At 43.3% G+C, this 26,311-nt stretch overlaps 1 protein-coding gene across 8 annotated transcripts in view; it reads left to right on the forward strand.

Moving 5' to 3' along the window:
- The window catches only part of OGDH (oxoglutarate dehydrogenase), a 282,477-nt gene that overhangs the window by 198,978 nt on the left and 57,188 nt on the right, over positions 1-26,311 (forward strand). For all 8 annotated transcript variants that reach the window (XM_029604213.1, XM_029604206.1, XM_029604212.1 and 5 more), the window contains 6 exons: positions 4,805-4,933; positions 5,429-5,608; positions 7,334-7,486; positions 16,768-16,870; positions 17,012-17,140; positions 25,107-25,257. In XM_029604213.1, the coding sequence (XP_029460073.1) occupies positions 4,805-4,933; positions 5,429-5,608; positions 7,334-7,486; positions 16,768-16,870; positions 17,012-17,140; positions 25,107-25,257 (845 nt within the window). The remainder of the gene's footprint in view (positions 1-4,804; positions 4,934-5,428; positions 5,609-7,333; positions 7,487-16,767; positions 16,871-17,011; positions 17,141-25,106; positions 25,258-26,311) is intronic.

A 26,311-nucleotide genomic window follows, 5' to 3' on the forward strand; every position in this document is an offset into this window, starting at 1 on the left:
ACTGGTTTGAGGTTTGGCACTTTTGATCGCTGTTTCCCAATTTCATGGCAGTACTCGTTCTGATAGATACTTTTTCAAGCATTTTATTTTGCTGGGAGCAGAAGATTGTGGTGGTCAACTACAAGTACCAACGTATTGCAGGACTTTTTACCTTCCTTTTATTCTGTACGATCCTGGGGTATGAGTGCACACGTTCTGAGCTTGCTCTGAACAGTGGGAGTTGCAGTTTAAATGTTCCTGCATTGTAACCACGTTGGAGAGGGGATTTCAGTGGAGAACATGTGATGTGTGGCATGCAGATGTGTAGGGTTGGGGGGAGGGGTCAGGTGGCTTTATTGTTGGGAGAGTTGTGAAGGGGGGGTCTTGGTTATAGTCGGGGGGGGGGGGGGTTGTTAAACTTTTAAAGTTAGACACACTCTAACAGTTCTTTTTGGCAGTTCCTTGAGAAGCAGGGGGCTATTTTAAGAAAAAGAGTAGTAAGGAATACTCATATTTCTTCATATGGGATTCTCACATAGGTTTTAATACTTTGTCAGGTCATGTTCTAATCTTAAGATTGTAATCTATGAACGTTGGAGGCAAAAAGTTCTAGGATCTTGCAGTTCCTTAAGTAGAAGGTACAGATGGCATTTCTCTGGGAAACACTCGTGTCCAATATTGAGCATGAGAAGCTTACAAGGGGCTGGGTTGGAAAGGTGATTGATTCATGCATCTTTTAATTAAAAAAGTTGAGGTGTATGTGTAATATTGAATAAAACTCTTCCTTTAATTATTCCTAGGTCGTACAGAGACCCTGAAGGTACATGTTGTTATTGAAGGGTTACTATATGGTGAAGAATTAATGATAGTAAATGTTTATGGACCTAACGCCAATCATGGGTGAAAATCTTCAGAGGGATAGCCATGTTAGTCTGATGCAACAAAAATGACTAGAGATGGGTGCCATCTTATAGACTAATTGATTTATTGAGGCATGGGCCTTCGAGAGCAGTCCGCTTCGTCAGATGCATCTGACCTAGGCGTAGGTGGTGCTGCTATCTAGCCTTAAAAACAATAACTTCACTGATATGATTGGGGGGTGGTCAGTGACTTTCAGCGTCATTATTCTATGGAGGATTACAATCCCCTATTAAGATGGGAAACCTTAAGTGGTTTTAAGGGGGAAGGATTTTCTCTTATACTAGCCATAGGAACAAACAATGACTTGAAAAACAGAGGAGTTTACTATAGCAAATAAAGAGCTTGGAAGATAACCTGCTTGATAAGGACTTATAAAGCTCTCAGCTGGCTAGAAATGAACTTGCTGCGCTACAAAGTATGCAGATTGAAAAATCTCTACGTTTTACTAAGCAAATATATTCTGAGAAAGGGAATAAGCCCGGTTTCTTGCTGGCTCCTTTGATTAAAACTGATAATTTCTTTACTATCAGTGCAATGAGAGGGAAGGAGGATACTCTGCTTCACCACCCGCAACAGACAGCAGGAAGGGTGAGAGACTATTTTGAGCTTTTGTATTGGGAACCTGGGCAGGCTACTTATGATGAGATTGAAAATTTTCTGCATGCACTGCATCTGTTGCAGGTCCCAGAGGAGACTGAGACTTCTGGCAGCCCCAGTTATGGTACTGGAGGTTTTACAGGCAATCAAATCTTTATCATAAGAACATAAAAACAAGGCTTGCCATGCTGGGTCAGACCAAGGGTCCATCAAGCCCAGCATCCTGTTTCCAGCAGTGGCCAATCCAGGTTACAAGTACCCGGCAGGATCCCAAGGGGTAGATAGATTCCAAGCTGCTTATCCCAAGAATAAGCAGTGGATCTCTACAACTCTACCTTAATAATGGTTAATGGACACATCCTCCAAGAATTTGTCCAAACCTTTATCTTTATAGAAGAATCCGAGGCCTGACAGATTTCAACTGGACCATTATAGACTTTCCAGGCTGGGTTTGCGCCTCTTTTATGCAAACTTTTTAATTTTTTGTGCGAGTCTACTTCTCTAACTGGGAACTTGTTAGATGCACTGATTAATTTACAAAGCAGGGAAAGATCCATTAGAATGTAGGCATATAGACCCATCTCCCTTATTAATGCAGGTAGTAAGATTATGGCTAACATACTTCAATTAGAATATAATGGAGATCATTTTTAAAAGTTACACATTTAAATGTAACATACTATCGTAGCAATTTAAAAAAGCCATTTACATGTGTATAACCTATGGACAATTCAATGGCATATATGGTAGTAATTTTCAAAAGTCCACTTACACAGGTAAAGTGCATTTACACATGTGAAACCCAATTTTATGCGTGTAAATATTTTTGAAAATTACCCCCATTATTTCTATACTAATTCATTCTGATCAGACTGGCTTTCTTAAGGGGAGGTCATCAGTGAATAGTATGAAGCGCTTATTCAATATTATTCACCTGGCTAAGAAGATTCCTGCTGTAATCCTCTCCTTAGATGCTGATAAGTATTCGACAAGATATTGTGGAAATATGTCTGTGGTGCTTAAGTCATTTGGTTTCCCGCTGAATCTTTAAACTGGGTGGTGGCTTTGAACAAAAACCCACAGGCACAGGTGATGGCTAATGGGCTTCAATCAAGCCCATTTCTTCTTGTTTGCGGAAACAGGCAGGGGTGTTCTCTGTCCCCTTAGCTCAAAACATAAGAGATTCTGTTGACATAGATGGATTTAAATTGTATGCCGAGGTGCATAACATTTTTCTGTACCTGGATCACGTTCTATTATTTCTCATGGGGGTGAGCAACCCTGCCTCACTCGCATTATTGGGGATATATGGCATACGGTCTGGATATAAGGTTAATTATTCCATAATCTTTATTACTTCAAATACAGCAAATTTGGGGAATTTTTTCATAGCAAATTCTGTATTGAAATACTTAGGTATTTATGTTTTGATTAATATTATGGATCTTTATAAACTTAACTACCCGTTAGTTATCAACTTCTGGCACTTTAATGCTTCCACTGCCCTGTGACTAAGAAAATTCCAGCTAGAAAGGCTTTGGTTCCAGGTAGACTGCAGAGTTTGCATAAGGGTGGGGCTAAAGTTTTGTTTTTTAATTTGTTTAAAAATACAGATAGTGGCAATTGCCTGCTACTCAGGCTGGGTTTTGGGTAGGCCTTTATCCTCCAACTGAGAGAGATCTCCTTCCCCAGGGGAGTAAAGCATAGTAGACCTCCAGTGAGGGATCCAGTACAGTCCTGGAATTTGAATTTGGTATTGACCTTTTATGGCAGGCCCTTCCTTCGTCCTTGAAGGCTCAGACTCCTCACTCCCATGGTTGTGTTCTGATGGTGATTTCTTTGGCTAGATGAATTTCTGCAAGCGCCTTTTGAGTCTTTTCTAAAGAATTGATGAACATTTGTGCAGTACCCTTGTTTCTTCCGAAGGTGGTTTCACCAATACACCTTGGTTAGGAGATGTATGGGAGGAGTATGATCAGCTCCGTCATTTGGGTTTGAAGAGAGAGATTTAAGTCACTAATAGTTTCAGCAAATCAGGTTTGTTCTGTTTGGCAGACCTAAGAGATGCAAAGGTTTCCTTGATGCATTGGATTCAAGAAGTAGATAAAGGTCTACTGATACCCAAGGCTTTGAAGGCACATTCCACAAGAGCTCAGGAAGCTTCATGGAGGAGAACTTCAGTTGGTGTCACTGGCAGACATTTGCAAAGCAGTGACCTGGTGTTCCTTTCATTTTTCAAGCATTATTGACGATGTTCTGGCTGCAAAGGAGGTCTTGAGAGCATGTTTGGCAGAATCCTGCTCTTTTCAGAGGTAGCAGACGTGTCTGGACAGGTCTGGCTGGATGAAGAGAGAGCAGAAATATATTTTTACATTTCTTTTCCTTGAATCCAGCCAGACTAATCCAGAACCACCATTATTCTGTTAAACATATATATATTTCAGAAGTCTGAGTTTCAAAGATGAATAACTTATCTTTGATGTTATTGTGATAACAGGTAAAGTTTTATTATGCAGTTATGAAAGCCGAGTCATTTCTTCTACTGTTTTTTGTTTCTCCTGTTTGGAAGCTCCCTGGTAGGGGGAGGGAATGGCTTATTTTTTTTCTTAGCTTGTTACAGAAATTACTGGCAGGCTGAGGTCTGCACGGTATCCTATCTAGGGGGATGTCGGCAAGCCTTTTAGCCTTTCCATCTTCTGGCTGGTGGATATGACTCATGCATCTGAACTGGTCTGGCTGGATTCAAAGAAAGGAAATTAACAGGTAAGAACAAATTTCTTCTTTTTGCGTGCCTCTTTATCCTCTGCCTCTCTTTTTTTTTCTCACTCGTACAACTCTTTCATCAGGGAAGAATGCATATCCCATTCCCTATCGATTTCAGGGGAGCAGCTGATGGTGTTTGCAATATTACTGCTCTCATTACTCTGTAACTGACCCCTACCTACTTAAGATTCTCAAACTTCCCACAGGAATTCCAGCAACATTTGCATCCCAAAAAGGGAAAACCTAAACTTGCAGTTAAACCAGGGTCTGCTGCATAGTAGAGCATTAATCGCTGGACCTTTGAGCTGACATCGGTACTTCTGCATCCCTTGAGTGGAGGAATAGTTTAGTGGTTAGAGCAATGGGCTGTGAACAAGGTTTAAACCCTGCTGCTGCTCCTTGTGACTTTGGGCAAGGCACGTACCCTTCCATTAGATTGTGAGCTACGAAATCTACCTGAATTTATAACTTGCCTTGAGCTTGGATTTGGAAAGGCGAATAATAAAATCTGAAAAATCCAAATGTGTTTCTTGTGCCTGCACAGGTGATGTCCATTCTTTTGCATGGGGATGCTGCTTTTGCTGGGCAGGGCATTGTGTATGAGACATTCCACTTGAGTGACCTGCCTTCCTACACTACACATGGGACTGTGCATGTCGTGGTCAACAATCAGGTAACCCCCCTCGCCTTCTGTTATAAGGATGTATGCTTCATACTCGAGAATTGTGTGTGCTTTAGCCAGAATCATTCAGCCATAAGTTAATGGCTCTACCATTGTGTGGCAGGTCTAGAGTACGCCACCGTTCAAGGCAAGGCTTTGTGATGCAATTTACATTTTTAAATCTTATTTTGACTTTTGGTGGTCTTTAACAAGGTGGCAGACCAGTCTATTTTTCTAAGGTCTCCTTTGATTTTCTTCCTCACTGCTTGTGACTGGAAGTGGAAAAATTGTCACACAGAGCACATAAGGTTCTTCTAGCACTTTAAAATATAAGTAAATTAAGATGAACAATCCCATATGAAATTCATGTGGCTTAGATATTGGTTTCCAAAATTCTGCTCAAATGTTGTTCAGTCTTTAATAATTTAAAAAAGAAATGTCCTAGATGTGAATACAGTCCATATATGCTAGAAGCTTACTGTTCCCTATATTGATTTCATTTTACAGATTGGATTCACTACAGACCCTCGCATGGCCCGGTCCTCCCCTTACCCAACAGATGTTGCTCGGGTGGTGAATGCACCTATTTTTCATGTCAATGCAGACGATCCTGAGGCAGTGGTGTACGTGTGTAATGTGGCAGCAGAGTGGAGAAGCACATTTCACAAGGACGTGGTGGTTGATCTGGTATGGAGTTTTAGGGATCCCATGCAGTGCTGGTCTGCATTTGTTGTGCTGCAGATTGCAAAGTGGAAGTTAACCTTACTCACTAGGAATTTATTTTATTGTAAGGCAGCCATGTTCCAATAATAGGTGCAATAAGTGCATATTTCCTTTGTATAGACTGGTATTTTCCTAAAATAAAAAAGTTTCTTTGCATTGATCTTTACTTGTAATTAGTGTGCATAATTATATTTGTTGTAGAGAGAGTTCTTCCCACTGGTGCACTCAACATTTCATTGACACATACTGTAGCAATGCAGCATTTTGTGAACTTGTAATTGAATTGTAGGTTTTAGGATATTAAATAGGCCTAGAAAATGTGTAAGTTCCGGCTCATGAAAAAAATGCATCCTAATGGATTTATTAAATGGAATCCGATGGCAGAAATGAACCACAAAGCCCATCTAGCCTCTGCCCACCTCTTTTCTGGCCCAGTGCCTTAGCGCCAGAAGATCACTGTTGATCTCTGGCTTTCCCCTCCCTTCTTTGTGATGAGAGATCCTCTGTGCCTATCCCAGGCTTTCTAGATTTCCATTACTGTGAAGGGATGACCGTGCCTGATGGAATCGCATTTGCACTCTGTCATTAACAGCTTCCCACTCATATCCCGAAACCCCCATTTGCTAGCAGGAATTGGTCAATCCCACTTCTAAAACTGCCTATTGACCCTGCAATGACCATAACGTCAGGTGGCTTATTGTAACTGCTGACTCCCCTTTATGAGAAGAGGTGTTTTAAGCTTTTAAAAAAGGGCTCTTGTATTTTGTTTTTAAATTATCTAGCTTGGGTTTTTTAATTATTTTTGTTAATAAGTAGGGCAGTAATGAAAGATATTTGTGAGCAAAATAGTGTTTTATTTGTGGAAATGGAGGCTTTCAAAATTGCCCACCCTCACTGCAGACAAAATGACCTGCATTATTCTATAGCTTTGGGTAACTTTGCCCATGTTGCTCAGATGTTCTGGGGGCAGGCTAAGTAACAATGATATAATTGTATATAATCAAAACTATGTATGTTGTTTCTGACAGAAAATTGCCTGCACTGAGGAGGCACAGATCTCTGTGAATAATTTTTGCGGCAGCAATCAATGCAAATCTACCTGCTTAGCTTTGCTTTGATTATTGGTGCAAACATCACAGGTGAAAATTACCCATGGGCTTTGCACCAATATGAGTAGTTTGATTATTGTCCAGCGATATTTGGCTGGTTCCTTAGTAGCATCATTGCTTTTCATCTTGAAAAATTGGGTCGCCATCTATATTTTAGAATATATTTACATATGAATTTTCAAAGGAGTTACGCATGTAAATATAATATACTATCATAGCAATTTTCAAAAGTAATTTATGTGCGTAAAGTGCACTTATACAAGTGAATTGTATGGACAATTCAGTGGCATATATTGTAGCAATTTTCAACAGCCCACTCTCACATGTGCAAAATGCGTGTAAATGCTTTGAAAATCAGGCCCTTAGGGGTGTGTGTGTGTGAGAGAGTAATTCTGCTGTCTTATTGGATTGTAAATGGCTGGATAGTTGGTGGGGAACTAGCTATTTGGCAGGTTTGATGGGATATGTAAGGGGTATTGACTTTTTGGTGGAATTAATCTGTGAATAGTATTAAGTGAAATTGATTATTCTGCTGGATTTGCATATATCCTATGTTGTTTTGGTACTTTGAAATCACCAGGTCTGTTACAGACGAAATGGCCACAATGAGATGGATGAGCCTATGTTCACCCAGCCACTGATGTACAAACAGATTAGGAAGCAGAAGGCTGTGCTACAAAAATATGCTGAGACGCTAGTCTCCCAAGGGGTGGTAAATCAACCTGAATACGAGGTAATGTCATTATACTTCCTTTTTATTTTTTTTGACCTGGCAGTCTCCTTTTGCAGTTTTGGGCTTCCAGCTTAGTCTGAACCAGTGCTGGAATCTTGTTTGCAACTACCTGAAGATTGTTTTTCTTATTTTATATCCTCTTTCCAGCTTGCAGCATCAGTCCTTGGCGGGGGGCCATGCACCAAGGCTCCTAAATATGGCCACTAGGTGTCACCATTACACAATGATTACAACTCCCCCTCCATCTGTAGCCCTGATCGATCCAGGGAGCAGAAGTCCTGATTCCAGGAATTGAGCCTAGTTACGCCACATGGCACTGCTCATTGATGTCAAGTTTATTACCATGGCCCCTCTGTGCACCTTCTTGGAAGCTGGATGTAGTTGTTCTGCTTCTCTCCATTCACTGACTTGTATTCTCCATGGATAAGCAGTAATCAACAGTGCAAGTGGGTGATGTCATCTGACTGTGCCAAGATGGGAAAAAAACTCTCAAACAGAGAGATTAGGAAGGTTTTTGAGCATGTGCTGGTTTTCCTGCATAGCCAGCAAGGTGAGAGTTTCCTCATGTCTTTTTTTTTTTCCTTCTGTTGCACTGACTCCTTAAGCCACTTGTAGTTTTATTCTTAAGTTTGTTTTTTTTTTCATTTCAAAGTATTTTATCACTTTCTTTCATTTTTCATTTGTGCCTCCAAAAAAAGTGCTTTCTGTTAATTCAAGTTTTCCATCAAAATTGAATTTGATATTGGCCGTAATGAAGTACTGAGGCTAAAATCAAACTCTGCTTAAAAAGGTGCCCCCTATATATTCCTACAAGATGTCCTTGTCGGTCCAACGTCGCCAGTACGTCCACTGCCTAGGCCCATCCCATGACTTTCCTAACTCTGCAGCCTGCACTTGAATGTCTCATAGGGCCAGTCTCATCATTGATCCAGGGGATGTAAACTGAAAGAGTTCAAATTCTACACAACCCTTTAGATCAATGATGAGAGAGCCATCACTAACTGAGGGGACTATCACCTAAATCAAAAAAAGCAAACTCAAGTTGCATGCCCACCCTGGACAAGTCTGTATGCAGGCACCATTCCCCCTGTGCTAAAGGAGAAGAGAAAATATGCTTTTTGGCACTGAAATCTTTGGTGCCAAGGAGAATTTGTACCAGTGCAGAGAAAAACCACCTTTAGCGCTATTGCTTTTCAGCACTGTCAAGAAGTAAAGGCACCATATCCTTGGCGCTATCAACTTCTTAATGCCAACAAGAAAATACTGGCTCTGATCAGCAAAGCAATGCAGACTCTACTTTCACTAAACAAACTATACCAATTGTTCCAGAATCTGACATTTCATCCACTGGGGTTCTTCCTTCCAAATAGGTGCATCATCCCATTGCAAGGAAAATGTGGCTTAACTTCTAAGACTCAGATCTTCTATACTGCCATATCAATCAGCTGAGTCACAAATTAAGCCTCAGGGTTCAACTTCTTCTAAAGATAGAATAACCGCAGAGGAGCCACCTATGGTGCTGTCTCTCTCTGAAAAGAGATCTGTCATACAACACTCTCATACCATTCCGATAATAAGGAATATACTGGTCTAACTTCAGACCCCTCTCCTCACCCTCTCACTAATACATCTCCACCAGAAGACATGATATAGCCCACTTTTCTTCAAAAAAGTCAAAGAAAATACCTTTTACTTTGTAGGAGGAGGTGGAATCAAGGAAACACATTTTTAATATATTAAAGTACATTCCAGCCCAAACACAAGTGGTGACTGTACCAATATATAGAATACTTCAAGAGCTGCAAACCAGTAGCTAGAAAACTGAGCCTCGGACATAAAGTTCAACCATGTCCAGCACACCAACTTCCACATGAATCTAGAGTTGTAGTATCAGCCATGAAAAGGGCAAAAAAGTCCAAAATACTTTCTAGCACCCCACCATGGAAAGATCCAAAGTTGTTAGACTCAGTAGCAACATTTTTTTCAATGAGTTGTGTTAACTTCTAGAATAGCTGCACATCGTCTTTACATGGTTCAACACATAGATAACTACTTACTGAACTTATAAGATATGACCTAGCCAACGTCCATTTGCGTGCCATAGATCATACTTGTGCTGCAAGAAACTGAGGAATGTAAAAAACGTGTAATTCAATTGGCATATGATGCATATAACTCTAGAATGTCCTCAGTTGCAATTGGAGCCAGAAGGTTAGCATGGCTGAGTGTTTTGGGTTTTCATGAAGATGTTCACAAAAAACTTGCTGATCCTCCATGCACAGGGTATAACATCTTTGGAGAAAGTTAAAGAAATAGTGGATCTTATTAAAAATTACTGTACCATTCTCTATCCTGTCAGCAGCTACACCTAAGCAACAATCTCCAGCCAGGAAATGTCAACTTTAATAATACAGACAACAGTACCTACTTTTCAAGAAGATATCAGACCTATTCTTTTCAAAGACCTTGCGCACACTAGCAACAACAGGAGCAGACTGTGTGCTAGAGAGAGGGCACACTCCAACAAACAATGCAAAAATTGAAAACTTTTTTTGCTAAGATATCATAAAGATAATCCCGTTACATTTAAACAGTGGGGGAAACGCTTCAACACAGACCATTGGGTGCTGATCATGCAATGAAGGGTATTCCTTGAATTTCAAGACCTTTCCCCTGTATAAACCACAAAAGGATTATTCCATGATGGTAGAGAAACTCTGCCTCCAGCAACAAGAGCCATCAACCCTCATCCAGGCAAATATAGTGCCAATAAAAAACAGTTCCCATCTCTTGCTCCAGAAGAACAGCAAGAAACAGTCTGGCGGTAGGTGCCTTCTCAATCCCATGGAATTAGGGGCTTCTTTATGCATTCCCTCTGATTCTACTTTTAGCCAAGACAATTCAAAAATTTAAGGACAAAAGTCAAATAATTTTGATAGCCCCTTTTTGTTCTTGTTAAATTTGATTTCCATGGCTTCAATATTTAGCTGTTCAACAGCCAATAAGATTAGAAATATTGCCAGCTCTGATCGCGCAATGCAACTGGAATCTTCTTCATTCCAACAATAGTGGGTTAACACGTTTGCATGAATGGTGAAAGCCAATTAGTTTTTTTTTATGCGGTTGCCTGCTAAAGTAACTAAAAAATTTTTATAACCGCAAAAATGCCGTGCCACAAAATCTTACAACTTTAAATAGAAAAAATTCTCGGTCTGGTGTTCTCAAATCAAGATCCCTTTGATTGCCCTATTCCTCCAACTTCAGTATCTATTAAAAATATCTGACTCTGTGGTTGGTGGTGGAGCATTTCAGATGATCACTTCCACAGGCCAATCTGCGAAGGATGAAAGGAGAGTCCCCAAGACATCTGAGGCTGTGGTGAATAGCTATTCCTTCAGTGAAGTCTCCTGAGTTCTCGACATTTGTGTTTGAATCGTTGAAGGAAAGGAGGAAGCCTAATGTAGTAGTAGCTCCGCTTCCAGTAGTATCTTTATGGACCGTATGCACTACTATTCTACTTTAAAAAAAATCCATTAGAGGATTGATAAGGTTTTAAGTTCTTTTGATGAATTACAGGAAAAGGTTCAGAAAAATTAGCATGCTATAGAACATCAAAGGAATAAACATGAGTTGATGAGCTAACAAGTTGCTGATCTCCAAACTCTAATACTGCTTTCATGAAGGATAATACTGGATATACAGAAAGTTGGAGGCTTTGGATAATCAATGGAGACTGTTGAATTTACGCCTTCTATACATTCTTAAATCCGTTAGATTCCCCAGAAGATATTTCACTGAAGTCCTGAAAATTCCAAATTAAAGTATTCCCCCATTACTAGGGTATTCTATATAGTTGCTGGAAGGAGTGGGAGGGAAGAAATGGACAAAGAGAATGGGGAAGAGTATCTTTTTGCAGATAGTTTGAATTTGACAGGGCTTTTGGGAACTTCGAGAGAGAATGTGGAGACCCAGACAACTTTAACAGTAACCTTTGCGTTGGAGCATGAGTGGATGTCATAATGCCTCTGTATCACTCCATAGTGAGTCCGCACCTTGAATACTGTGTGCAATTCTGGTCGCCGCATTTTTAGAAAAGTTATAGTTGCACTGGAGAAATGATAAAGGGCAAGGAATAGGTTAGGGCTGTTCAGATTGGAAAAGAGACTGCTGAGGGAGGAGGGGATATGATAGAGATCTACAAAATCATGAAAGGAACTGAATGGGTAAACGTGAATCGGTTATTTACTTTTTCAGGTAATAGAAGGAATAGGGAGCACTCCATGATGAAGGTAGAAGTAGCACATTAAAAACAAATCGGAGAAAATTATTTTTCACTCAGTGCACAGTTAAGACAGAGGATGTGTTTAAGGTAGTTAGTATAGCTGGGTTTAGGAAAGGTTTGGATGAGTTCCTGGAAGGGAGATCCATAAACTGCTATTAGTAGGGAATAGCCACTGCTTGTTACTAGCATTAGTAGTTTGGGATCTTTTTAATGTTTGGGTACTAGCCAGGAACATGTAACTTGTAATGGCCACTGTTCAACCGGACACTGGGATTGATGGACCCTTGGTTTGACCCAATATGGCATATCTTATTTTCTTATGAATTGTTTTTCCAAAATAAGGATGTTGCTTTTCTTGGCCATAAGATTTGGATTTTTCCAGACTTGTCTGAATCTACACGGAAGAGGTTCAAAGAATTTTTTGAAGGTTAGGGAATGAATTTCCTCATTGGGAGGTCCTTGTTGCTCTGTTTTCCATGGAAATATGTGATAAAATATGAAGCTAATACATATCTCTTGTGAGCCAAGTCAGCTATGTGGATTTCTTGATGCTAAAGTTAATCCTCCGTTTTAGTTCAGGTAGCATCTGGCAGACTTATTAGATTTCTTGTTGAGATTTGACCACAATTAGTATTTAGATGTTCTGGTAGCAAGCTTCTGTCTCTTCCATTTTTTTCCCTATTAATTTTGGTCATCAGCTCCTCCTTTTAAATTCTCCTCCTATACTTCAGGTCAGATAGAATTATATCAATATATTATTTAGTAGTGATGTGTATTTTTTTTTTTTTTTTTCGGTTCGGGTGCCCCGCAGGTAATTTTGTTTCCGCTTTTTTTTCGTGATTCCCGAATTTCATGTTAGTGCGCGCTAACTTTACTGTCTGCTCTTATTTCTCATTGTAATAATCAGTTGGGGTTGTTTTGTTTTTTTTTAAATGTCTTTCGTTTTTTAGCGCTTCCGAATCATGATGAATTAGACAGTCTTAAGGACATTCTTTTTCACTCAAGGTATAGTCCTTTGCAAATGGCCCTCTGTTTTGGAGTGTTGTGAATAAAACAGCACTTGATTGAAAAAGACCATTCCTTATGAGTGGAAAAATGTAAGCTTGCTCTGGTTACCATCTCCCTTATCGCTGCCTTCTGTATGTATAACCTGTGACTATTTCATTTTTTGTCTCTGCTATTAAGATAGCAGTTTTGGCCAAACAATTCTCAAAACTTATTTAATTAATCTCTTTGACTGTACCTCCAACCATTAACTCAGAGTGGTCAACTCCGATCCTCAAGACCCACAAATAGGCCTGGTTTTCAGGATATCTGTAATTAATATGCATGGGATTTGCATGCACTGCCTCCGTTGTATACAAATATATATTTATTGTGGATATCCTGAAAATGAGACCTGTTTATGGCGCTTGAGGACTGGAATTGGCCACCCCTGCACTAATATATCATGGATTGTATGTTTTGCTAGAATAAGAGCATAACAAATACATGCAACCTTCAGCTTGAGAGTTCCCACTTGTATGGCTAATTGTTCTGCTTGTCCACAGAGAAAGCAAAGTTGATTACCTGTAAAAGGTGTTGTCCTTGGACAGAAGAACAAATCAGCCCCACAGTCCCACCCACCTCCCCTTAAGAGTTGAAAGTTAGTTTGCTATAAAGACTGAGGAGACTAGTGCAGCGGTGGCTGCGTGGGAACACCTGAGCATACTCAGAAAACCTTCTTGGTCTTGCTGAGTTCTTTTCTCTTTTTTTTTTTCTTTAATTTTAGTTAGCCACATTGACAATACAATACAATATAACAAACATGAAAGCACAAGCATAGTCCCTATGCAACATAACATATCTTTTGCTATTATAACCCCAACTAATATCCCTCCCCTGCATCCCTCCGCACCTTCCTAAAGCATTGTAAATGATAATATATGTCCCACAGGAAACCCAAACCTCAAACTCACAAAATCGGAGCAGATTTGATAGTTTCCAAACTCCCTCAGACTTGCAAAGCGTATCATGTTTAACCACCGTGAGCTTCCCCAAGCAATATATTTTCTGTAAGCGTTGACATATTGAAGCCCTATGAGGCGTATCCAATTTTTTTCACCTATCTGCTAGCTTGCATCAAGCAGCCATAAATATTTGCCGCATCAGGGAGTTCAAGTTAGTAGGCACTGTAGATATAAGAATACCCAACAAAATAAATTTACGGTCCTTAGAGACCTCAATATATGCAGTCTCTTTGACCAGACCCAATATCTCATCTCAAAATTTCTGAACTGCTGGGCACTCCCATCAGATATGATAAATGAATCCAGACCACCACAACCTCACTAGCATGTATTTTGCTATTGGGGATATATTTAAAGAAAATGAGCTGGTGTAAGATACCATTGGACAAATACTTCATAGCCATTCTTGAGCAAGGCAGCAGAACTAGACCTCTTCCCCAAAACTAAGAAGCCTCCTCTATATCTCACTTCCAGTTTTGTATATGTTCGGGCTTGTTAGGCAATACAGCATTGATCATGGAATAAAACTTAGAGATCAGCCCTTTATAATTATCAATTTCATCACGTAAACCTTCCATAAATATTTTTCCTTTTGCAAAATCTGTTTTTATATCCTCTTGGGCCATAAAATGTTGCAGCTAGTGATAGGGAATTTTCTTTATCCATTAAGTTGAATTTACCTTTCAAAAATTCAAAAGAACAGAAAACATTCCATAACTGTCCAAAATTAACAATCCTCAAAAGAATCCCAGGAGTAAGCAACTTAATAAATCTAACAGGTAAACTAAAAAAGTTATCTCTTTGACCAACTGACATGACTTTTCATCTAGTCCACAGTTTTAAAGTGAGTTGGGTAAAGAGCAGTTTGAAAACAAAACTGAACCAAGATCTTTGAGGCAGCAAACAATCAACTACAATTTTATAGATCCAAAGAACATTTGTTCTGTTTTGAGCCTAGTTAATATCTTTCTCCCTACATCAATCTAAAATAGCTCGTAATTGGGATGGAATGTAATACTTTTTTTTTATTTATTTATTTATTTATTTAACAGTTTTATATACCGACCTTCATAGTAAATAACCATATCGGATCGGTTTACATTTAACAAGGGATATAACTGGAGTAACAATTCAAGTGAACGAAGATAACAATAGGTAGGAATAAGTCAAATACACGGTTATCTAAATTATCCTGATATAACTTACCTGGCTAACTTAGATGGGATATTTAGTGTCATCGGTATGCTGCTGAATATAACCAGAGAAGTTGTAGTTGGCCAGATAAGTTACATCCAGATAACTTTAGAACTGCTTTTCAGCAGGTCTAACTTATTCGGTTGAATATAGGTTAAGATAATTGGATAAATTTTGCCACCCCAATCTGCCCCATTGCCTGCCTGCAAGATATCTGGCTATCTACTTAGCCGGATAAATACTTATCCGGCTGAGTGGAGGCCCCTGAGCATAGCCGGATATTCAGCAGCTGCCCCTTAGCCGGATAATTCCCTATTTATCTGGCTAAGTAGCGCTAAATGTTGGCCTCTTTACGATTAGGATCACCCACATATTTTAGGTTGGTATATCTGACCCTGCTACTTTTGGAGGTTTGCATCTCCAGATGAAACTGAAGATCCTCTTTTGCCACTTCAAGATCCCATCGGGGACCTCAATAGATAAGTCTGAAAAAGGTAGCAAAATCGAGGCAACACATTCATTCTTAATGGCTTTGATCCTACCAAGCGAAAATATATTATACTGCTCCCTATCTTCCAAATACCAAAAAATAGTTGAAATCAATGGGGGATAATTTAATTGAAACAGCTTAACCTCATCTGCCATATGTATATCCCAAGATATTTCAAACAATTAGGGACCCATTTAAAAAGGTATCTGGCTTTTAGTGGTGAGACCAAATCATCAGGAAGGGTAATATTCAGTATTTGAGATTTGTCCATGTTCTCCTTTAAAGCCAAAGGCCCTTCCAAACTTCTCTAATTTCCTAGTCACTATAGCTAGAGAAGCCTCAGACTCAGCCAAGGTGAACATTAAATTATCTGCAAATACTATTTTATAATCCACCATCCCACCGTAATACCTTTTAATCTTGGAAATATTCCCGATCTTTTCGGCAAATGGCTCAGCAACTACTGAAAATAATGGGAAAGAGGGCAGCCCTGTCTAGTACCTCTGCCTACCCTGAAGCTTTTAGAGTACCCCTCACTGACTTTAATTCAGGCCTCAGGTGAAGCATACAGTTTACGAATCCCTGTAAAAAAAAAAAAAAAAGAGGACCAATATCTGTTTTCTGTAGAATAACGGACCCTATCAAATGCTTCCTCAGTGTGTAGAGTAACACTGAAGGCAATGGCTTGTTCTTAGTCCATAAAATTAAATTATCTGCTGCCAGATACCCAGGAATAAATCTACACTGGTCTTTATGAATCAAAATTTGTGAAACACCACTCAAGCAGAGGGCCAAGTATCTCAGCCAAGATTTTGATATCCAGCGTCTTTCTGAGTTCTGAGAGAGCTTTTTTCCATCTTGGTGCCATTGAATGATGTAGCCCACTTGTGGGGTTGATTTGTCCTGCTGTCCATGGAGAACACCTGTTACAGGGAAGCAGCTTTACTTTCTCCCCTGTTTGTCACAAGCCTCCTCACACCTTCCTTCTACCTATTTTCCCTGACCTGCCTTTATGCTGTATTCTGTGTCCATCCCAAGCATGGTTAAAGTTTGGTATGATTTTGGTTACCACTACCCGTTTGCAGAGGCTATTACACCCTCTTAGCAAAAGTATTTTCTCATGTTTTCTTTGTCCTTTCCTCCTTGCAACTCCAGATCATGACTCCTTATTCTTGAGTTCCCTTTTCTGTGGAAAACTTCACCTCCTTGTAATGTATTGAAATATTTGAATGTTTCTATCCCACTTATTTGAGGCTTTGTGGAGTGCCATGTGCCTCCTAATTGTGCCCTGTTAATAATCTGTCAGGAGGAAGTTTCTAAATATGATCGGATTTGTGAAGAAGCTCTTGCAAGATCAAAGGATGAGAAAATACTTCATATCAAGCATTGGCTGGATTCCCCCTGGCCTGGTAAGTAATTGCTAACTTCTTTGTACTTCCTTTGACCTAATAACTACAAAATATACCGTGGGAGGTTTGCTTGTTCTCCCTGTTTCCTTAATTGGGGAGAGAGCCTGTAACATAACCATGAACCCATTGGTCGCCTTTCAGGTTTCTTCACCCTCGATGGGCAGCCAAGAAGCATGACGTGCCCTTCCACTGGGCTGAGCCAAGAGGATTTGACCCACATAGGAAATGTAGCCAGCTCTGTGCCTGTGGAAGACTTTACCATTCATGGAGGTACTAATCTGCCAAATTTTGCTCAAACATTTTTGAACAAAACTACCTTGAATGAAAATGTATTAGAACTATTTACTGTAAAAATAGTTATTAGCTGCTTTAAAATATCAGTTGGGGTGAAAGAGGGATCATTTCATGAAACTTTTGGAAAAACCATTAAGACTAATCTCTCACTGCACCATAAGAGAGGTGTCACTTAAAGAGCTTACTAACTTGCCAAGCTGGATGAATTTACAATGAGGGGGCTAAGGCTTCTGCGGTTTGTTAGTCAAGGCTGCTTGTTTAAGTTTAAACTCATTAAACATCATTCTATACATACACACTCATTTGGGATTAACATTTCTTACATTAACAGCTAATGGAAAGTATTTAAGTGCAGTTGGAATAATTTTGTTGTAGGAAAGCTGCACTGTGATACCATCAGCCGTTCCACACGCTGCCCTGCCATCCTTGGTCCCCGCAAAACCAGATGTGCATGAGAGAGGTTATCTGCATCCTACGTCTTTCCCCAAGGATATTCTGAAAACATCCGGCTTGCCTCAGTGAGAATAGTCTATTGCCCAAGCAGTAGTGGTCACTTGGTTTGGCAGACAGTGACCCAAGAGGGAAGATGGACAAGAGATGTCATTCAGGGCACTATTGCTGTTATAATTTAAAAAAAAAAACAAAGCAAAAATGAAAGCCAAACAGTAAAACCAGTTTTCCTAGCGTGTAGCCAGATGGACTCAGGACCAATGGGGTATTGTGCTCTCCTGATAGCAGATGGGAGACTGAGTCAGGTTTCAAAGCTCACGTCAGCCTACATATACCCATGCAGCATGCTTAGCTCTTCAGTATTTCTCAGTCTCCCATAGCAGATGCGGACACTATCCAAACGAGAATAGTGTAACATTTACAAGAAAGAAGAAAGAAAATTTACTTTTAAGAAGAGAGCCCCGCTTCTCCTGCGGTGAAACCTAATGGTCCCTCCCACAGTCGAGACTTTCCTGAGGTCTTTCGATATCCCTCAGAGGTGAGCCTTAGTCCGCCGGCCGATTCCCGGCGTGGACGTAGCCACCAGGGTGACTGAAAGGCAGCGGGTGCAGATTCGAGCATGAGTAAAGGTATTTCTCTGCCCGTAGCTGGAGACCGCCCGGCACGCGACTTGTAAGGGGCAGAGACCAGGTAAGGTAGAAACCTTTACTTCTAAGTCTCGGTCTCCAAGGCTCGAACAGCCGTACCGACCTTCCGAGGTTTGAATCGGGTTGAGCAACCTCCCTCTGGCTAGGCCCCGATCTGGTGCGAGGGTCCACACACGTGGAGACCCTTGGGGGGTCGCCATCTTGTCACCGGGGTCGTCGGTGCCATCTTCCCCTCTTGCCGTTGGTACACACGGAGCAGGCCAGAAGCCTGAGGCTCCTAACTTGAGCGCGACCGTAGGGATACGCGCTTAACTGCGCGCATATCTCAGTTGAAGAAGGGGAAATCCCCCCCAGGGATGGAGCCATACCGGCCCATGCTCCGATTCTTGCACAAGGACGAATTACCAGCCCTCGTGGCCCAAACTATGAAGACACTGGATCTCCCAGGCACGGAACCTACATTGGAACCGAAAAAGAATCCCATGTTGGTGTACCTCCATAAAGCATCATGTTGGAGCCCATCAAGGAACTGATTGACCTGGAATGGAATGCTCCAGAGGCCAGTTTTAAAGGGGGATGGGAACTAGAAGCCCTATACCGGCTGGAACCCACGGCCAAGGAACTTCTGCGCTTCCCTAAAGTGGACACTGTGATCTGTGCTGTCTCAAAATGCACCACGATTCCTGTGGAGGGAGGAGCGGCACTGAGGACGCCCAAGGCAGAAGGCTGGAAACCATCCTTAAGCAATCCTGGATTGGCCACTGTTGGAAACAGGATGCTGGGCTCGATGGACCCTTGGTCTGACCCAGTATAGCATGTTCTTATGTTTCAGCAATGACGCTACAAATTGCCTCCTGCTGCGCCTTGGTGGCACGTTCCTGTTTGATCCTCTCCAAAGTTGCTACCACACCCGGAGAAGCGATGGAAACTGCGGTCTCCTTTCTCATCGATGCTACCGCGAACCTCGTGCGCACATCATCCAGGGTGTCACCGCCGCTGTGGCGGCCAGAAGACAATTATGACTCCGAAATTGGTTGGCTTATACTTCCAAGGCGAACCTCACAAAAAATGCCTTTTAAAGGATCTCTCCTGTTCGGGATCAAGCTCAGGGGCAAGCTCCGGCCGTGCCCCACAATGAGAAGACGCAGACCCATCCACAGGAAGAAGACATAGGGGGCAGACTTACCCTTTTCTACCAAAGATGGGTCGAGGTAACATCAGACAAGTGGGTCCTAACTATCATTTGAGAGGGGTACTCCCTGGAATTCTAAAGCATCCCCCCAGACAAATTTATGAGATCACCGTGCCACTCCCACTCCAGGAGACTGGCAGTGGAAACCACACTAGCAAGATTACTCGACCTGAAGGCAATAGCTCCGGTGCCCATGTCTCAACAAATTCTGGCCACTATTCCATCTAGTTTATCGTTCCAAAGAAAGGAGGAACATTCCAGCCCATCCTGGACCTCAAGTCCATAAGAAAATTGGTTCTTACCTGATAATTTTTGTTCCTGTAGTACCACGGATCAGTCCAGACTCCTGGATTTCCCCCCCCCCCCCCAGCAGATGGAGACAGAAGTTTACCAAACAAAACTCCGCCTTATATAGGATGGTGCCACCTACAGTCTGGCAGTATTACTTAATGTCAAAGCAGACTAAATCACAAAACATCCAAATGAACTATATACAGTAACCTAACAACCGCAGACTGGCTCATCAATCCCCAAATGGATACAGAACCCGTGCTTAATCAATAAACAACCAAATCAACAGATTTGGCATTAAAGAACGATAGCAGTGCGGACTCTCCATTCCCTTCAAAGGACAAATGGGTGGGACTCTGAACTGATCCGTGGTACTACAAGAATGAAAATTATCAGGTAAGAACCAATTTTCTTTTCCCTGTATGTACCCGGATCAGTCCAGACTCCTGGTATGTACCAGAGCTAACCTTACTTGGGATGGGATCCAGAGAGGCCCGCTCTTAGCACCCTTTCTCCAAATCCACCAGTCCTTGGAGCTCTAACATCCAACCGATAATGCTTGGCTAAAATATGCAAAGACTTCCATGTAGCCGCCCTGCAAATTTCTTCTGGGGAAATATGCTGACATTCAGCCCAGGATGCAGCCTGCGAATGAGTCGAATGAGCCCGAATACCTAATGGTAGGGACTTCTCTGTCAACAAATATGCAGAATTTATGGCCTCTTTTAGCCACCTAGCTATGATAGTCTTTGAAGCCACGTTACCCTTTCTGGGACCAATCCAGAGTACAAACAGGTGATCAGAAACTCGGAATCCGTTAGTAATCTCTAGGTATTGCAACAATGCCCTACAAACATCAAGCTTTTTCAATTCCTTATACAAAGGGTCCGACCTATCCAGGTCTGAAAAACCGCTAATTCTACCGATTGATTTAAATGGAAGGACAATACCACCTTAGGTAGAAAAGAGGGCACCGTTCGCAGGGACACCCTCGAATCCGAGATTCTTAGAAGGGGCTCTCTACACGATAGAGCCTGAAGTTCTGACAGCCAGCGCGCTGACAAAATAACCACCAAAAATACCACCTTCAAAGTAAGATCCTTCAACGTCGCCCTGCGTAGCAGTTCAAAAGGTGCCCCGCACAAAACCATCAGAACCAAATTCAGATTCTAGGAGGGACAAGGCTGTCTCACCAGCGGACGCAAATGCTTCGCCCCCCGAAGAATACGAAAGACATCGGGATGATTTGCCAAGGACACTCCTTGAATGGTACCGCATAAAGAACCTAGCACTGCCACCTGCACGCGCAAAGAACTACACGATAACCCCTTCGACAAACCGTCCTGAAGAAAACTCAAAATTTCCGGCATGGCCGCCTGAGTGGTAACAACCTCCGTGGCAAGACACCAGGCCTGAAAAACCTTCCAAACACGCATGTACGAAATGGAAGTAGAAACCTTATGAGATGCAAGAGTGTAGTTACTACAGCATCTGAGTATCCCCGGGATCTCAGCCGCTTCCTCTCAAAAGCCATGCCGCTAGACAAAAGTGCTCGACCTGGTCGAAACAGATGGGTCCCTGATGAAGCAGATTTGGAATGTCTGGGAACCATAAAGGAGTTGCTACGGCTAGGTTCACTAGATCGGCAAACCAAGGACGTCGCGGCCACTCAGGAGCTATCAGAACTACCTCCATCGGATGCAGCTCTATTTGGCGAAGGTTCCAGCCTATGAAAGGCCAAGGCGGAAACACATAAAGCAGAACGTCTGGCCATGGAAGGACCAGTGCATCCACGCCCTCTGCTCCCGTGTCCCTGCGACGAGCAAAGAACCAAGGAGCCTTCGCATTCTTGAACGTTGCCATGAGATCCATAGCGGGCGTGCCCCACTAGGCACAAATGATGTGAAAGGCATCATCCGCTCTCATTCGCCGGGATCTAGATGATTGCGACTGAGGAAGTCCGCTTGGATATTCTCTACTCCGGCAATGTGAGAAGCCGCTATGCAGGTTAAATGCCGCTCTGCCCATGAAATCAAGAGACTAGCTTCCATCGCCACTGGTTGACTCTTGGTTCCCCCCTGATGTTTGATATACGCCACCGTGGTCGCATTGTCTAACACTCTGACCGATTTGCCCCGGAGAAGTGGGAGGAATGCCTGCAGAGCCAATCTCACTGCTCTGGTCTTCAGATGATTGATGGACCATCAAGCTTCCTCCTGGAACCACTGCCCCTGCACCGATTTTCGCAGACACACCGCCCCCCAACCGGATAAGCTGGCATCTGTAGTGACTACCGTCCAGGTTGGGACAACCAACGGACCTCCTCGTTGCAATTTGTCCAGGGATAACCACCAATCCAGACTGCACCAAGCCGACTCCGGTAGAGGCAAAGGGAGAATAAAACTGCTCCGAGACCGGATTCCATCGGGAGAGCAATGCTGACTGTAAAGGTCGCATATGAGCGAAGGCCCAGGGAACCAATTCCAACATCGAAGTCATGGAACCTAGCACCTGCAGGTAATCCCCAAACCATCTGGACTGGCTTGGATAACAAGGCTCGAACCTGACCTTGAAGCTTTAACATACGTTCCTCTGTGAGGGACACTGTCCCTTGTCAGGTGTCGAACAAAGCTCCCAAAAACTCCAGTGCCTGGGACGGTACCAGTCTGCTCTTGGATTCGTTGACTATCCACCCCAGCAATCTCAACAACTGGAGAACTCAATGTATCTGCCGACTTTATGCGAATCAGCCAATCGTCCCGGTATGGATGGACTAAAAAATCCTTCCCAGCGTAACTGAGCTGCCACCCACCACCATAATCTTGGTGAATGTCCTGGGGGCCTCATGACATGTCCTCGGTCTCATGACATCAACTCTGGAAGTTGTTCCGTGGGCAAGGGCCCATATGCGACCACTACAATGCTCCCTATTGTCACGATGGAATCCAGTGTCCCAGAACTACTCAATTCGCCTCCAGCTACCGACAGAGGTTCGGCATCCGCTTCAATGGAGCCTACAGGAAGAACACCTAAGCAGAGGCGTAAACCTATCCGCACCGAAATGGATCTTGCTCACCACGGATGCGTGTCTGCGAGGGTGGGGAGCCCACTGTCAGGAATTAACAGCCAGGGGACAATGGAACAAAGAAGAGGCAGAATGGAACATAAACCGCCTGGAAGCTCGAGCAGTCAGACTAGCCTGCCTGCAATTCAGCCACAGACTCCAAGGCGAGTCTGTCAGTCATGTCGGGCAACGCAACAACCGTGGCCTACATCAACCGCCAGGGAGGAACCAAGAGCCAGCAGGTGTCTCTGGAAATAGACCCCCTCATGGAGTGGGCGGAAACAAACCTGCAAGGGATTTCGGCTTCCCACATCGCGGGAAAAGACAACATCTCAGCGGATTATTTCAGCAGACAGAGCATAGACCCGGAGGAATGGTTGCTGGCGAGCACAGCCTTCCAGCTGATAGTGAATCGATGGGGTCCCCCAGCCATGGACCTCCTAGCAACTCGTCGCAATGCCCAAGACCCCAGATATTTCAGCCACAGACGAGAACCACAATCTCAAGGAATCGACGCTCTCGTCCAGAACTGGCCAGAGTTACCCTGGATTGGCCAAGAAGACCAAGGTGCGGGGAATCCTCTGCGTCTACCGCCATACAGAGACCACCTTCAGCAGGGACCGATCTCCTACGAAGACCCGGTTTGATTCTCTTACAGTATGGCCCTTGAGAGGACTAACTTAAAGAAGCGCGACTACTCAAAAGCCGTGATTGATGCCCTTCTCCGAGCAAGCAAGTTCTCCACATCTGTCTTACATATGGATCTGGAGAATATTTGAAGCCAGGTGTGAAGACCGCGCCCCTCCTTCCGAGGACAGCAAAATTCCCACAATCCTAGAATTCCTACAGGATGGCATGCAGAAGGGGTTGTCTCTCAACTTCCTCAAGGTTCAAGTTGAAACACTGGCCTGTTTCAAGTCCGAAGTGCACAGCATCAGACTATCAGCTTATCCTGATGTGTCTCGCTTCCTGAAAGGAGTCAAACAACTCCGGCCACCACTAAAGTGGCCGGTGCTTCTATGGAACCTCAACCTAGTACTAGACTTCCTAGCAGCGGAATCCTTCAGACCAACAAGTGGTCTGTCTCTACGCCTCTTGACCTTAAAGACAGCATTCTTGATCACAATAGGCTCAGCTCGGCGCTTCTCTGAACTTCAATCATTATCCTGTCGAGAACCGTTCTTCAGGTTCACCCCAGGCACCATACAGCTGCGTATAGTACCTCCTTCCTTCTGAAAGTGGTTCCCCAGTTCCGTATGATCCAGACCATATCCTTACCATTGCCAGATGAACACAGGGATTCGGAAGACTCACGCCTCCTTCGCCACCTGAATGTCGGCAGAATCCTAGTCCGATACCTGAAGAGATCGGAATCCTTGCGGAAAACTGATCACCTTTTCGTTCTTCACAGCAGGAAGAAACAAAGGGGGAAATGGCATCGCAGGCGATCATAGCCCGCTGGATCAAAGTAATTAATGCAGCCTACATAGAGGCAGGAAAACCACTACCTCTTCAGGTCAAGGCACATTTTACAAGGGCCCAAGCAGTCTCCTGGGCTGAAACCAGGCTGTTTCGCCAGCCGAGATCTGTCTGGTGGCGACATGGTCCTCCCTACACACCTTCTCCAGGTTCTACCGCCTGGATGTCCAGGCCAGGGAGGATACAGCCTTCGCACGGGCAGCCTCCCACCCGGTAGGGGAGTAGCTTTTGTACATCCCATTGGTCCTGAGTTCATCTGGCTACACGCTAGGAAATGGAGAAATTACTTACCTGATAATTTCGTTTTCCTTAGTGTAGACAGATGGACTCAGCATCCCACCCACGGCTGCTCCAGAAATAGAGAATCTCGGATACCAATCTCGAGACTGTATGGGTAAGCCACGGCCTACCTCTATGTTAAGACACCCGCAGTTACCTAGGTGTCTGCGTTTATTGTTTCAGTGCACCAGCGGTCTCCAGTGCCAAAAAGTTATTTTAAATATATATAATCAGTTGAACCAGTTCAAGGTTAATCAAGTATACGCAAGTGTAATCAAGTATTAAGCAACATATATCCACACTGCCTTTTCGAAGAGAATACTGAAGAGCTAAGCATGCTGCATGGGTATATGTAGGCTGACGTCAGCTTTGAAATCTGACTCCCTCTCCCATCTGCTATCAGGAGAGCACAATACCCCATTGGTCCTCAGTCCATCTGTCTACACTAAGGAAAATGAAATTATCAGGTAAGTAATTTCTCCATTATATATTTTTCTTAAGTTTTCTGAAATAATTTAAAAGCTATATTCATCTTGGCAGGTCTGAGCCGTGTTCTGAAAACTCGTGGGGAGATGGTTAAAAACCAGACCGTGGATTGGGCCCTGGCAGAGTACATGGCATTTGGATCCCTTCTTAAAGAGGGGATTCACATCCGGCTGAGTGGGCAGGATGTGGAGAGAGGAACCTTCAGGTAAAACAGGCCTTAACATTTTAATTCTCTCTCTTATAAAAATATTAGGGGCTCCAGGTGAGCATTATTTCACATCTGGGTGTGCATGTAATGACCTCACCCAGAGCTGTGGGAGGCGCCATATTGAGTGAGGAAAGAGTAGCAGTGCTGGCAGCATGGGGCCACTAATTGCAGCTATGCTAGCAGTGGAAAGGTTGGTGAGGTTCCCACATCTCACCAGCCAGAGAAAACAGAAAAATGGCGGAACTCATAGCAGAAGGGCTGGTGGGTTTCCATGATTCAGCAGCAGAAGAGAAGAAGATGAACAGCAGGGTTGTCAAGAGGAAAGGCTGGTGGGGGTTCTTGGACTCCAGCAGGGAAAGGGCAGGCCGCACCAGCACTAGAGAAAGGAGCAGTGTGTCAGCCGCAGAAGAGCTGTTGGGGTTTCCCAGGCCTCACAAGCAACAGGAAGATGACCTGGGAGCCCGAGGTGGGAGGGCGCCAGAAAGGGCAGAGAGTGCGGAGAGTATTAAGAAAGGCTAGAGATGGTGGAGGTAGGAGGGAGGCTAGAGGGGGGAGAGTGCGCAGTCACTTCTCACACATATATGCTCTCCCAGTCATTCCCTGACAATCCTATACACACACGCGCTCTCCCAGTCACTCTCCCAACAATTCCCCCCCCCCCCCCATATACATGCTTTCCCAGTCACTTCCCAGACAACTCCCCTCTCCACCACCATACCCTAGATCACTCACACCAACTCCATAACATAGAACACCTCCTCTGCTATCCCCACACAAACACATAGTGGGGGAGGAGAGAGGGAGGGGACAGAGCGGAGAATGTGAGCGGGGAGACTGCATGCACACACACAACCAGCACACACCCCCAACTTACCCACACCAGCCTATAACAAATACACATCCCCCATACCCACAACACTTACCCACCATTCCCACGTGGGTGGGGTAGGCAGTGAATATGGAGAATATAAGTGAGGAAAGTGCAGATACCACTCACACCCCCACAACACATACCACATACTCCACCCACATCATATACACACATCTCACC

Source organism: Rhinatrema bivittatum, chromosome 5 (assembly GCF_901001135.1).
Source record: "Rhinatrema bivittatum chromosome 5, aRhiBiv1.1, whole genome shotgun sequence".
Classification (NCBI taxonomy): Eukaryota; Metazoa; Chordata; class Amphibia; order Gymnophiona; family Rhinatrematidae; genus Rhinatrema; species Rhinatrema bivittatum.